At 36.5% G+C, this 15,159-nt stretch overlaps 1 protein-coding gene across 1 annotated transcript in view; it reads left to right on the top strand.

Moving 5' to 3' along the window:
- The window catches only part of LOC134671309 (uncharacterized), a 45,227-nt gene that overhangs the window by 18,440 nt on the left and 11,628 nt on the right, over positions 1-15,159 (top strand). The window contains exon 2 of the mRNA XM_063529134.1: positions 14,257-14,316. Within this exon, the coding sequence (XP_063385204.1) occupies positions 14,257-14,316 (60 nt within the window). The remainder of the gene's footprint in view (positions 1-14,256; positions 14,317-15,159) is intronic.

Genomic DNA, 15,159 nt, shown 5'->3' with positions numbered 1-15,159 from the left:
AGCGAGGTGGACCGGAGATTTATCGCGACACGGACAACGCCGGGTGAACCATCACCGTAAATATCCGCCTTACGCTTCCACTTCCTCTGAACTTCGCTCTATTGATTTATAGCTCTGGGTTTTAAAAGCTAACTTTTTATAAGGCAACTCGGCCCAGTTGTTTCCAACTGTCTGCAACATCTGGCTCCTTTAGCAGTTTTTAGTTGCTGTTTCGGGAACTTTGCCGTTTTAAACTTCGCCTCTGAAATGAGTTCAAGTGACACTCGCAAATGTCCATAACTTGGATTGACAACAGCATTATATCTTAGTTTGCTTTTGCCTCGGAGATCGGCGTAATAAATTTCATTTAAATAGATTGAAGAACAAACACTGCGACAGGAGACAGATGAATGGTAGGATAATGCGCGGTATTATAGTTAAGCGTAGCCAGTGCTATTGATATAGTAGAAAGTCGCTATTCTGTTTGAGCACCCATAAATCCTTATTAATCCTCATTTGGAAGTCGATTCAATGAGCAATATTAAAAGACAAGACTACCCGGAGCTATAATTCTTCAGGGCACTTTCCAGCTTGCTAGTTAATAGTATAAATCAAATACTCTTGTACTTGTCATCGGTGCCGCAATAATCAAAGCTGGTTGCTAGATAAACCGGGTTATTTGAACGGTGCGATCGTCGGGAGGGTTTAACGTTATGTACGCTCCTACTCGAACCTGCCGGTTGTGAGATCGGCTGAAGGCAGGCAGCATTACGGTTACTTGTGCTATCTTCAACGTCAGTTTATTTAGCTTAACACTAACTTAATTGGCTATAAATTAGACGCATGCAAGTTAGCTAGTTACTGGTTTGCGATATCCAATTGCGCTTTCTCGTCTTGTTAGATCTGGTTATCGTGCTTGGCGTGAATTTTGCACTCAGTATTTCTTACATGTTAATATTTCTTATATATTTTTTGTATTGTGGGACGTCAGTATTTCTTGTATGAATATATCGTGATCTAATCTATATCTTCTTACTAGGTATAGCCTCGAAATAGAGGGCATATAAGGTCAATACGGGTAAGAGTAGCTCTACGGGATAAGGTAGGATATATTGTGGGGTCTATTATATACAAATTGGTTAGTGTTTAGTGCGAGTTTATACATTTGCCACTAAAGATAAGTATCAAGTAACTAGACGTGAATTCTAGTAACACTTGCTCCTCAGCCATACTTATTACTCATATTGATAATACCTACCTATTTCAAAGCTTATAATAAGCTGTTACAAATTCTCAGCTCTTTTAAAGTTTTTTTAAGCTGTAAGTTTTCTGCATCTGCAACTGTAGAAATCACTCCCACATCATAGGTATTGTAGGGGAAGACAAGTGATTGCACAGATATGTCTCCCCTCCGGTCCCGCGGAGCAAAACAGGTGGAGTCACAATTAGCGGCAAGCTTAAAGTACGCACTATGTACGCCCACTTTTACAACGATGGGGCTGCTAGTTTGTTAAGGCGAGCTTACTACTTTTTTTTCTGGCGTCGGCTGAACGTGTAGCATACAAGTATTTTCTAACCATAAAACTTATCAACAGCGAATAAATCTATGTTTTGAGATTTATGTGCGATAAAATAATAAATATTCACATCGTAACATGGTAATTTGACAAACATGATAATATTCAACTCCCTATTAAATTTCTGACTTTACATGAACAAATTTATACGTTTAAATACAGTTTTTAATTATTAAATAATATAATAGCTTTAAACAAATCGTTGTTATAATGGCATTTTAATTTTTCTATTGAAATCAACTTTATAATTAGCATAAGCCATTTATGTATAAATAGATGAACACAATCAATTTAACACTAACGTCCAAGTCGTTAATATTAAATCATACCATCCATTACAAACCTCATTTTAAAAAACTAAAATGGAATATTGATACAGTTTAATATTTGTTATCGTCATTAAACTGTTTTATTTCCAACTTAGTTTTATTGCCATCTATCAAACTAAAAGTAATTTATTCCAGCGACTGTTATCCCAGATGCTTCTATATAGCTACAAATCTATTAACAGAATTTGGAAATCCCTTGACGTGTTTTCTTTGCGTTAACCCTTCAACCGTTTTGATAAAAAAAAACAACATTTAACGCGTGTAGTATGCAGATTGCGTCTTAATCCACTAGGGAATTCCTAAGTGAGCCATTTACATTTTGTATCAACCCGCCTTAACGGGCATAGTGCGACTACACGCTAGGAGGGATTACCTCACTTTATGCTGCGTTGCTCTCCTGTTTACCCTCGGGGAAGGAGAGTCCTTTATGGTATTTGTGTCCCGCTCGTGTAATTCTTTCAGCCTGTTTGTCTTGGATTAAACGCATGTCTTTGCTTTCAACGCTACTGTTTGCCCGCCGGCCTATATAAATATTCTTAAGAGAATGAGGCTATTTACTTTCACGGTTATGAACCCTTTAATTGCTCTTCTTATTTTATGCTTTTTTGAAATACGGCTTTGATAAATTCTTTTAGCCGTGCCGCGGTCGTAAAGTCAATCGTAAAATATCCAGCTTTGGATTAATATTACAAAAATAAAACTGCGGGTTCTATTGTTTCATAAAGTTATAATACGCACGCGTAGTTTAATGAAGATATTGTGTAACTGAATGCTTGAGTAGTATTTTTAACTGAGTTATTCAGCTTGGAAGAGCAACGTTTAACAGACTTGTTTATGATATAACAACTAATCACTTACACGTAGGGACATTAACATGTCTCTTCATTTGCTGTTGAACATGTAACTTAATTAAATTTACTTTCTGTTACCAGTTCACTTTTTGATTAAAAATTAAACTTAGGTATATATGTAATTACTAATTGCATACCTATCGACATACTAGCTTTGTTTGTATACTTGCTTTTCAAATAACAGTGACTAGTAGGAATAAGGTACTAGGTAGTAGCATTGAAGACACCTAATTTACGTTTTGTAAGTACTTTAATGTTAGATGACTACAGAACGAATTGAACAAGTGTTCCGTCCTGAGTTTTCCTAAACGCTATTAGTATCTCCATACGTAAGCATTTTACAGCTAATATTTCTATAGTTATGTGTACGCATCGGCATTAACAGTAAGACTCCCGTTGATCGGATGACCCTTGATATCCGAGGGCCTACCGCGAACCACGTTCGACGTGTTGCCTCCCTGTTACACTTACGTACGAATTTACAAGTGCAACAGAGAGCCAACACGTCGAACGTGGTTCGCAGTAGGATGACCCTTGATATCTGGTTGCGTACCGTTTCTCATTATCGGCACGGATCGTGGTCGCGTGGTTCTGCTGAACCAATGTTCACGTTTTATATCGATTGGTAATATCGAATGCTAAATATAACTTCAGGGATGGCTGTGTTACAAATCCTTAAGGTTGGAAAAGTGTGTCTAAGTAAGGAGGCCTGTGAAAAAATTGTAATAAACCACCAATTGTTATTGAGTTTGGGCTCCTTGTCATTTTTATAAGTAGTGACTGACTAAAAAAAAACACTGCACTAAAAATTATATCGACAAAACGACTAGAACTGGAAGTACATATAGTAGTACAGTGGCTCGTATGGATAGGTTCATTCAATCATACTTATTCCTATTTACTTATTACAGAAACAAAACATTTTTTAATATTACTCAATTTGCATATAGGTAACCAGTTCTAACTTTCCTACTTAAATAAACATGCCATTATACTTAAAAGATAAATGATTCATCGGAAAAACGATTTCATAAGTTTAAATTGTGTAACTTTAATTTCACAGTCTTATAAAACCCACACTAAGCATAAGCTATAAAGGAAATTACGTGTATGCAAAAAGTTGATCTACCTAGACTTGTATTTCAAATGATTCCATTGTCCGATTCCGAGAAGTGACACCCGACCACCCTGCTCCGGCGCCGAACGCCGTGTTCGCGACTAGGATCGCGTTACCGGAGCTTCTTGTGTGGCTCTAGTTCTCCGACTGACCAAACTGAAGGCCTACCGCGAACCAATTCGACGTGTTGCCTCCCTGTCACAAGTCACACTTACGTGCGAATTTACAAGTGCGACAGAGAGGCAACACGTCGAACGTGATTCGCGGTAAGCCCTCTGAGGGAAGCACGAGAACTGTTTCGACACGGCACTGTCGTAGGATCATTTGTCAGTGTTTGCAAAAATACGTGAGTCATGTCTTGCTGGTCTAGCTTATACCTTCTCCCGAAGCGAAAACATATAGGTATATCTCCAAATATTTCAATACGACAATAAACGCCAATGACAGGTATATATAGTAAATAGTTATGGCTGACACTGTTAATTTATGTATACAGGGAACAACCTGTAACAACTGACCATGGGGCTTTATATCCAGGGCTCGATTCTACTCGCTAAACTGAGCTACTTTTATTATGGCAACAACCCCGAAATCCCAAAAAAAAATTACTTTTTCATACATTTTGGCTGATCAGATGTCGACGTTTTCTATGGAAAAGCCATAAATTTTTCCCCGATTTTATAGTTGGTCCCATACTAAATGTAGCTCAGTTTAGCGAGTAAAATCAAGTCCTGGAATTAAAGCCCGTTGGTCAGACACATACTGTATTATTTTATGTAGATCTTTTTACAATTTGTGGGTCCAGTCGCGCCGCTGCGTCAGTTTTCGTGCCACAATAGCTATACACATACTAAGTACATTAACCTTGTCCTTAAGGGTAAATATCCCGCAATCATCAAATACATACATAGTGGTCAATTAGAGACTGGAACGTTTTAAACCATTATGAAATGGTTCTTATAATCAGTGTCAACTGGTGGCAATAACGAACTCTTGCTATCCTCGCCTACTTTTGTGTGTAGAAAACGGTCCATTGATATTCAATGCAGTAAGCATAACATCAATATTTCTGGACAGTTGCAAGCATAAACTCATAAAATCCGGTGTCACATATGTGGCATATTCCCTACGCTTCCAACAATTTCCAGAACCCAACATTGTCACAGCCATAAATCGCGCAATCATTTTCATAATGCTACCGGCAGCCATACGAACGACGCGTCAACTTAAATCAGATACATAGCAACATAACCGCCAAACACTTTACGCCCTCACTATACTTGCATACAATAGTTGAGGATAATTTTCGCATTTCAACTATCGGATTCAACCGATATTGTTGTAACGGTCCACGGGACTGGATTCTCCGTTCCCTTGGTATTGGATCGCGATGTCGAATGTATCTGAATAGCGTACGCGGTAATCTACTGCGTCAATTAAGGGGTTAATTGACTGTCAGTCGCAACCTATTATTGATATATTGACATACATTTAATATATCGATATTAATTAGGAGCTATTGTGTGTTTGTTGATACGTACATGCATATTACTTATGCAAGATTTTGGGAATTTCAAAGAATGTAGGTGACGGTGCATAGAGGTTTTAATATAATGAATACGACATGAAACTAAGTATTAGATTTACATATTCACACAGGACCGCGCATTATAAATTTAATTTTAGAAGTTTAGTACGGGATAGTGTGTACAATTGTACATTCACCTATGTTATGCAGTATTATACTGTGTTTCTCGTGTTTATATTTCTAAGTACAATAAAGTAAATACATACATACATACATACATACATATTATACCTTGTCGACCAAGACTAATCTTTAAAATGTGGATACCGTTCGAAGTCCTAAATAAATACAATTTTCAAATTAATGTTCAGTCACTCATGGGCATACAATCAAATTGATTGATTATCTCAATTTGAAACATGCGTCGTTAGCAACCGCATCCATGCGCGCATCTGTCGCATGCTCGAAAGAACCGGTGATCCTCACAAAAACTGACGGAGCCTTACCAAAAAGAGACAACATCATATCAAACTACTACGCAACTGAACGAGACAACAGTAACAAACCCTCCAATATAAGTTGGAAGGATTTTGTGCGCGTCGAAAGAAAAAGCTGATATTTGGAATTTAAAAGCTGTCAGTGATGATATCGCTAATACTCGATTTGACAACGTCTTATTCTCTTTGGATAGCTGAAAAACTGCTGGAACTTTTGCTCCGTTCCCTTACGTGCCAGATTTGTTTTTATGTCCCTCCAAAAATATACAAAGGTGTGTTGAATAGGGGTTCTCCGTAAGGAATAGTGTTATTGAGCTTCTTGTAATCCTTTACGTCTGTCGTAAATAGGACTTTGCGTGTGGTGCCCTTTCAGGAAATAACAAAGTTTAGGATAGATTTGGACTGTTATAAGAAGGTATTATTTCATTGATGTATGAAATAATACCTTCGGTATGATATTACTTACTTACGATATAAAGAGCAAGCTAATAAGCTATAAAGAAGAAGAATTGCAGTTGTTGACTATGTTTTCGGTGGTCTAGACACTCTTAACAATTTTCCTAATAAGTAATAAAGACTTTTAATATAAATAAAATCCCGATATAGTGACAAACAAATAAACTAAACAGTTTATGGCTGATACAAAATATTGTTTTTGTACGCTACACATTCTAAAAGGTTTTACTATACCACAAAAGTGACCGTTTTATTTTACATAAAGTATACAAATTTATAGCCGTTGTTTCATCTGTGACAGAGCATATAAAAATCAGTGTCCAAATCTCGGATCCCAGACAAAGTTTTTGGTGGCATCATTAATATTCATGTTATTAAAAATGCTATTTAATAAGGCTACATAAATTCAGTCGTAAAACTTTAATGTTGTCGGTTAGAAAATCTATTGCTGGTTTAATAACATAATCGGTACGATAGCAATACCGTCGAGGCGAATATTGTAATGCTGCACATAACTACTTAACATACAGAGCCAGTTTTCTTGTTGGAAACGTATGCTATTGTCTCCGGTTAGATATAAAATACCGATATGACCCTACGTCTTCGTTGCAAGAAATATTCAAGGGATACAACCCACACTTTTAATAGCGGTTACATCATTTCCACACAATGAGAGCGCCGTCCACACCCATTCTCTGTCCGTATGATTTGAAATTATAGCACCGTTTTATTTGCTCTCAGAGCATTTATATGCGGTCTCCGAGCGGCACAATGTGCCACAATATTATGTGTTAAGGCTCGGCTCTGCGCCCCAAAATCTGGTCTCTGGCACCGTACTATTTTTATGGCATTTAGTAACGTTGTGCCCAAAGGCAACAGGCGTTTATTTTAGAACATTATATAAGTATATAAAATGTACCTTTTACCTATAAGGCAATTTAAACTGTATATAATCTTGTTATGAAATGGTTATGTATATAGATCTGCCAACAGTCAACATTTCTGGTTGAAGAAATGTCCCTTTTAGTATGCTTCAATGCTTATATATTTTACTACCGCCCGGCTTAGCACGGGTTCACAAATTATAAACTTAAATCTCCATCAAGAATCACTCTATTTATAGAAGAAAATAGCATGAAAATCAGTTCAGTAGTTTTTGAGTTTATTGCGAATAAACACACAGATAGACGCGGCGGGGGATTTGTGTTTTAAAAGGTGTATTTTATTTTATACCGCCATATGACCAGTTAAAAATAACTCTATTAAGTGATGAACTGGTAAATAACCTCAAGAAAAAATATATTTAAAGAGTGCATCCAACGCTGGGCATAGAATAAATAATAGTACTAGGTACAGAAGACTCACTCTCTAACAAAACGCGTCTGTTACGATCAGGACAGATATGGCCGCTAGGTGGCGACAGCGCCGCGCGCGGCTTATGGCGAACCCCAAAATTGGGGTGGAACGGATGTACTTTTAGCTACTTGTAGCAAAGCGACGAAATCGCAGAGTGAGACACGCCTGCGCTGGGTTATTTATAGATCGCGTGGTAAATAGCCTTAAGGCGACATACATAACGCTTGCGAAGTGCCCTGCACGTGTCGCCTGCAACACCGTGCGTGGGAGGCATAATGAACCGGTAATTTAATCCCTGATTGTGTTACTATTAAATTTATTCGCGCCATGATCAAATTTGGTACGTGTTTGTACCATTTACCTCATTGTTGGTAAGTGGCAGAATGATTTACTTCGCCTTTACATGGCATTCGTTCGGGAATGGGTGATGTTGGTGGATTTATGATTGCTGCTTTTTACGATCGAATTTCGAAACTACTGCTTTTTAGCCGCATTATTAGTATCATTAATTGATCGATGCAGAGCTACATGATTTTCTTCATATTAATCGCTCCTTCCCATTTTGGTCTCACATAATTATGACGGTTATATAAATTATTTGAGGGATCCATAGTATGAGATCATCTTTTGACTAATTAATGAAATACTGGTAGCGTGATTGATGCTTCAATGTATTTATATAAATATATAATTTGAATGATTACTTAAGCTGGAGAATTGATTAGCATTCTTAAACTAGTATGAAAAGTCATTTTTTACTACATCATACAAATTTTAAATTTTAGTTTTTACTAAATATATTCAAGTACCTATTTGAACTCTCTTATTTATAACAGCGCAGGCACCAATTAAGCAATTTCGCCGGTAATACTTATCCTTATTGGACCAGATTTAAGGCCCTTGTGGTATAATTTAAAAATAGTTTAAGGACTATAGTCTCGATCGTCATTATAATTATAGGCGGTCCGTCAGAAAGGCAACGGGTATAAAAACTTAATGGTCCTATAATATAACATCAATAAAGTAAATTGGCAGGATATGTTCATAATAAGTAAACGGATCGACACGTTGCTTCTTTGTATTTTAAACGGCCATTGTTATTCTCCATAATATCTGTTATTCAATCCTTATTCGTTTATTCCTAACTAAACTAACGTTTACATCTACAAAGCATTGGAATTCAAAAGGTTTATGTAACAACGTTGCGAAACTTTAAAAGCACGATAAAACCATTCGCATCTGTCAAACGTCCGCAAAAACTCTTTCAAAGTAAACAATCGATGAAAATAATAATACAGATGCCTCGAACGTCCTACTTGTCGCAATAAACGCGCGCTATACGAGTTCATATTTCATGAAAAATTCATATCATGGCGGCCACCTAATGATGTCGATACCATCTTTTATCGCCAACGGGGTTGTATTTTTCATTAATCGTTGTGCCAGTTGACACGCTCATTATAAGACGTTCAGTGAAACCAAAAAATATAAATAACACTTTATAACCCATCGTTTAAAATAATATTACATTTCATCGTGAGCTTAAAAGTCTCATAACATCGCTATACTCGGTCAGTTCATTTACTTCGTTCCATCTACTATTGGATAACATTTTTCACTAAGAAAAGGGGACTGAAATTGAATTTCTACTTGTAAAAACGGATCGGTAATAGAGTTTACCTAGTGCAGATCAAATAAAATAACAGCTGACGTAGGAGGTTGGTGGAACACATTTCCCGCGCACCGTACCTCTATGTGCTCTTAGATATTTATGTTGTCGGGACAACTGGTCGGATCGAGGGATTAAGTATTGGAGATTTTTTGTTTTATCAACGCTAACATTTCTTAAATGAAAGTCTAAACTAGTAATTTTAATTAGTGTGTCTTTAAAGGATACCCCCTTAGTTATTGCAATTCTCTCAACAACACTTTACAACGTTGGTTTTAAGTCTAACAAGAATGTTTAGTTCATTACCCGCATTCATGTACCCTTATTCCTTGTCTCGCTCCTGAGACCGCGGTCTGTCTTCCAAGAAATTACGTTTTTTCTCTAACATTTGGCGCTAGCTAGATTGTATTTTATCTTTACGCGAAATCATAATTCATGCTGTTTTTGTTCTTTTTTTCTCATGGAAGTTGTTAGGTATTTAATGTTTTTCGTTTTCTATCTATGCTGCTGGCATGTAAATGTCTCTTACAATTGTTTATTGCGAATGATAACTACGACGAAAGATAATGACAAAATTCTGGAGTTATCTAGAGCTGGTTATTCCTGTTAGAGGTTTTCGTTTCTGATTATTTTATCTAAATTAGTTCTCAAACGCTCAGACCATAAATACAGGTAGGAATGATTGTAATTATAAAAACTTGTTTACATATCGAATCGTGAGGTTCGACCGTTTATTTTGTATGAATATTTTGTGACCCCCAAGTGCGTCCGGTCACTACCCACAAAACAAAATGATAAATGAAGATCATCTGTAGTTACGCGTTACATAAACGCTGATGGATTGATTGTAAACGACCGTGTGTGCGCATCGATCGATTAGTTCCTGCCCGGGCGCAGCCGCAGGCCCAACTTATCCTCTATAGCCGCCCATACGTCAAACCTTGCCAAGCAAAATGAAACTTTGATTTATTCAAAACAAAATTCAAGTTAGAATGGAACAGGAGACCTTTTATAGGTCTCTGGGCGGCTAGAGGTTATGGACGATTATCTTTAATGGATTTCGTAAACTTTTAAGTGTCGGGATCCTGGCTTGCTTTGAAAAAATGTAATCCATCTTGAACCCTAATTTTCGATTCGGGCTATTAACGGATGACTTAGAATAATAACATCGAGGCTCGTGAGGGTAATATTTAACAGCTAGTTGGGTCAGATGCCTGGTGCGTTCTATATATGTGTGTATCTTATTAATATGCCTTTGATTGCCTCCAGGGATCCGCTTTACAGTACATTCGAGTTCTTAATATTGAAACATGTTAATTAGTTAATTTATACGAATAAGACCTTAAAGTTCCCTCGTAGTTACATACTTAACCTGTGTTAATAATCATAATATTAGTTATGAACTAAAATCTATAAATCAATAACAAAAAACCACCTTTCGATCTCGCTTCGAAATCATTTTTCATTCTTACTTTCTATTCAACCCGAAGTCAAACACGAAAGATTAATTAAATAATATTCAATAAACGTTGTTTGATTAAGAAAAGGGTAATCTGCGGCGGCATCTAACACAAATACGAGGGCTCTCGGCCGTTTTCAATCGTCATTCATTATTCACTCACTTCCCTTTGCAGTTGCCGAAGTATATTTCGTTTTGTTTTGTTTAACTTTCATATTTGAACTCTGGAAGGCCTTGCACAATACTGGCAATAATTGAATTGAATTTATAGGCGTTATAACCCGAAAGGTGAAAGTTGAGGTAGGCTTACGAATTGTTTGGATTTTATACCGTTTTTTCGACCATACACAAACTGCCGTATTCGAACTTCAAGATATTCACAAGAGACGACACGTACTAGATCCATTCTAGATAGTTATAGTTTAGATATCAACTAGTTCTCTTTTGCAGCGCAATTCGGGCAACCAATGTTACTTTTACGTTAGATAGAGTAAGATATCTATTAGATGTGTATTGGATCTCTAAGTCATATCCTGTGGAAATCGTTCAAGAGTATCTCCAGAATCGCGCATATGTCAAATTTGACAGATTAGATCTTAAACATATCGTTATCGTATCTCTTGGTGATGTCTAAATAGTACATTGTGTATTAAGGGCGGGAAATAAGAAATTACGAACGAGTGTCAATTTTAAGCCCGACGCGAAGCGAGGGCTTAAAATGTTCACGAGTTCGGAATTTCTTTACCGCCCGTGGCACACACAATGTTTTTCATCACACTTGTAAGGAAAAAAAGGAGAATTAATAAAAACAAACTTCTGTATAAAACACTTTTCCGCCCTAGGGCGAAAATTTCAATTTCCCGCCCGCAAGCCCTACGTGTAAATAAGTGTTTTTCATCACACTTGCTCGGAAAAGATTTTTTCCGCCCTAGGGCGAAAATTTCAATTTTCCGCCCGCAAGCCCTACGTGTAAATACATCTTTTCCGAGCAAGTGTGATGAAAAGTCTATTTCAAAATCCTAATCGGGCCCAAAAGCTGGTCACGTCAATCTTTTAGGATTAGATTACAACTTCAAAAGTATGAAACCGTTGTAAGTTAGTAGTTCTGTGTGCAATACTTCACTTCGTTTTTTGTTGTCATTAGTAGACGTGAGATAGTAGTGGTCAAAAAAAGAAATTGTGTGAAAAATTACGATGATTACTCTAATAACTCCGTCCGACGAAGTCGCTTGATGGCCTCTGTCCGAGATTGGCATCATTAGCCACAATGATAGTAACCTAAATATGAATTATTTCTTTTCTTTGCTACTGATTCTTAGTCTTACAAAGCTTTCTTTTAATAAAAATAATTTATTTATTCTACTATGTGTATCTTGAAGTTATGAATTACAATTAGTTGTTATTCATATGTATTACCTAAGATTTTGTAAGACTTCAAAGGCTTTTGCGGCTTCAGAAATGCGCAAATTGCACACGTTTTGTTTACTGTGCCTTTAGAATATTTCTCCTCTCGGATACATGCCAAAACGAAGTATCCATTGCTCCATGCGATGAATTTAAAAGTCCAGTGAGAAAATAACAGTGGGACAATAAATCGTCTCGTCAATTGAACTGCTGATCAGCGGTAGCAGATTTATACTGACGAGTTCAAATGTTAGAGGCACAGAACGTGAGTGAATGGGGCGACTTTCCCGCTACCACTTTTTCACTGGCTGAGAAAGCTTTACCTGATCGAATACATTTACTTAGACATGGTTTATTAAGGCCCACTTGCACCATTTTACTAAATCGGGGTTAACCGGTTAAACCTAGAGTTACCATGGTTAACAGTACAATTTGACACTAGGTTAACGGTTTAACCGCTTAACCCCGGGTTAGTGAGATGGTGCAAGTGGGCCTAAGTTAACATCACCGTTAATCAGAGCTATTGAGGTTTAGCCTTTATTGTAAAAAATCAGAACACTATTATGGTATGCTTTATTACTATTTTGCCCTCCAAACTTTGAAACATATGTTTACCAGCATTATAATAGATTATAATATGCACCTACCTTAAATTATCTTGAATTTTTATCGCGTATGATGTCTCGAAAGTTTATGAGCTAGAATAATGTAAATTTTTTATGCATATACCTATAGATAAAAACAAATAGTAATCGTTTATATTAATAATGAATCGTTAACGAGATCTTTTATTTGCTATGCATCAGCTTTTGTCTAGTAACAAAATGAAAGGACATATTAACCATTTATTATTGTCAAATAGAAATTTATCAACAAGAGATTGCCAAGCATGTGCCTCGAGGCCAAAAGGAAGAGGCAAGTTCGTGAGATTATTATCAATGATGGATCACATTATTTTAATTGATATCAAGTAGCGTTTTACAGATGAATAAATAGTGAATAATGATGCATTACCGATGAATTTACAACTCTGATATGTATTCACAGCGTGTATCTGATATCTTAGTAGGGATGAACGTGTTCATAAAATATGACAGTTTTTATTTAATGTCACTCAATATGAAGTATCTAAAAGGCCAATCATGATTATAGAGTACTGTATAATATATGAAGCGCTGGTGGCCTAGCGGTAAGAGCGTGCGACTTGCAATCTGGAGGTCGCGGGTTCAAACCCCGGCTCGTACCAATGAGTTTTTCGGAACTAATGTACGAAATATCATTTGATATTTACCAGTCGCTTTTCGGTGAAGGAAAACATCGTGAGGAAACCGGACTAATCCCAATAAGGCCTAGTTTACCCTCTGGGTTGGAAGGTCAGATGGCAGTCGCTTTCGTAAAACTAGTGCCTACGTCAAATCATGGGATTAGTTGTCAAGCGGACCCCAGGCTCCCATGAGCCGTGGCAGAATGCCGGGATAACGCGAGGAAGAAGAAGAAGACAAAAACTGCATTAGCCTTCAAAGTTGCCTCTGTAACTTTTTTAAACTACATTGTAAGCAAAGCTTTGGTATTATGCCAAAGTGTCAGAACCCGCATTTCCGTCGGTATCAGGCAATTAAAAAGACCGACCGACGGTAAGCAGATGCCTGTCACTTTTATCAAATACATTAAACTTGCTGCTCGAATCGAACATTTTATTTTTTTGCTCGCTTTTTTACTGGGGTATTAAACTCTGCCTTCGATAAAGAGCGATGTATTGGTTCTCCAGCAAATAATTAAACGTCCCCTTTTATATTTAACGTGCGATTCGACGAACTTTGTGCCTGACAGGAGCTAGGTTGGTTTAATAGCTCTTTATTGCTTTTTTATGACATTGTGTGTGTCACATACTACCGTTGTATGTGTCTTCCGTTTATCTTTTATTTAAACACTGCACTATTAAGGCAGTTGCGAATTCTAATAACATATTTTTCAACGTGGTTTTGTGTTTGCTATACATGTACTTTAACGGACATAACGTTTGCTTGTTCACAGTTCGCGATGCCACGTCCCAGCGGGGAGTCATCGTGTTTACAAGGTCCAGATTGCTTTATGGTGAGTACTAACTTCCTTTACCAACATAATACTATAGGCACATATTATGTAGGTATTATCTAGTATACACTAGATAAATTGATAATACATTAGTATTACTAATGTATTATCATAATACATTAGTATTACTAGTGGTTTTTGCATGTGTCTCGTAATTTTACTTCCGTATTGAATTACCGAATTATGAAATGAATATAATCGAAATTAAACTTTCTTGAGACATATTTTAAACTCACATTATAGACGTCATGATGATGAAACGTCGGTAAATAAAGGTAATTGAATATAATTCGCGTTAGACCCGTCTATAATGTGAGTTAATATGTATTTAAAACGCGAAAGTTTAAAATATTATATATTTTAAACTGTTTAGACGACAACAAACAATTGCGACTGAAAATTGAAGTGAGTGAAACCGTTGTCGTGTAAACAGTTTGAAATGAATATATTTTGAGGAAGCCCGATGATTCATATTCGGATATACTTACTGATATCCGATTATGATCAGAAGTACAATACAGAGACATAACAGTGTAGATAGATACTGATGTTTGATCATATATCATATGAAATGTTTCGATCATATCAGTCAAAGTAATAAATCTAATCAATCTTCATCAGAATATTGAAGTATGAATATAACGTAATAACATTCATTCGATTTTGAGAGAGAAAATTATTTCCTGCAGAATTCAAACTAATAATAATAATAAACGATTACTAAATCAACGGCATGTAAATATATTTACCTAATAATTGCAGTCCGACAACTCATTATTAAGTAAACCTTTTCTTCCTCATTCACTAAGTTCTCACCAAACGACTGAGAATTTATTGGATACA

This window comes from Cydia fagiglandana, chromosome 15 (genome assembly GCF_963556715.1).
Source record: "Cydia fagiglandana chromosome 15, ilCydFagi1.1, whole genome shotgun sequence".
NCBI classification, from domain to species: domain Eukaryota; kingdom Metazoa; phylum Arthropoda; class Insecta; order Lepidoptera; family Tortricidae; genus Cydia; species Cydia fagiglandana.
Note: the sequence above shows the minus strand (reverse complement) of the source record. Positions and strands in the feature narration are given on the sequence as shown.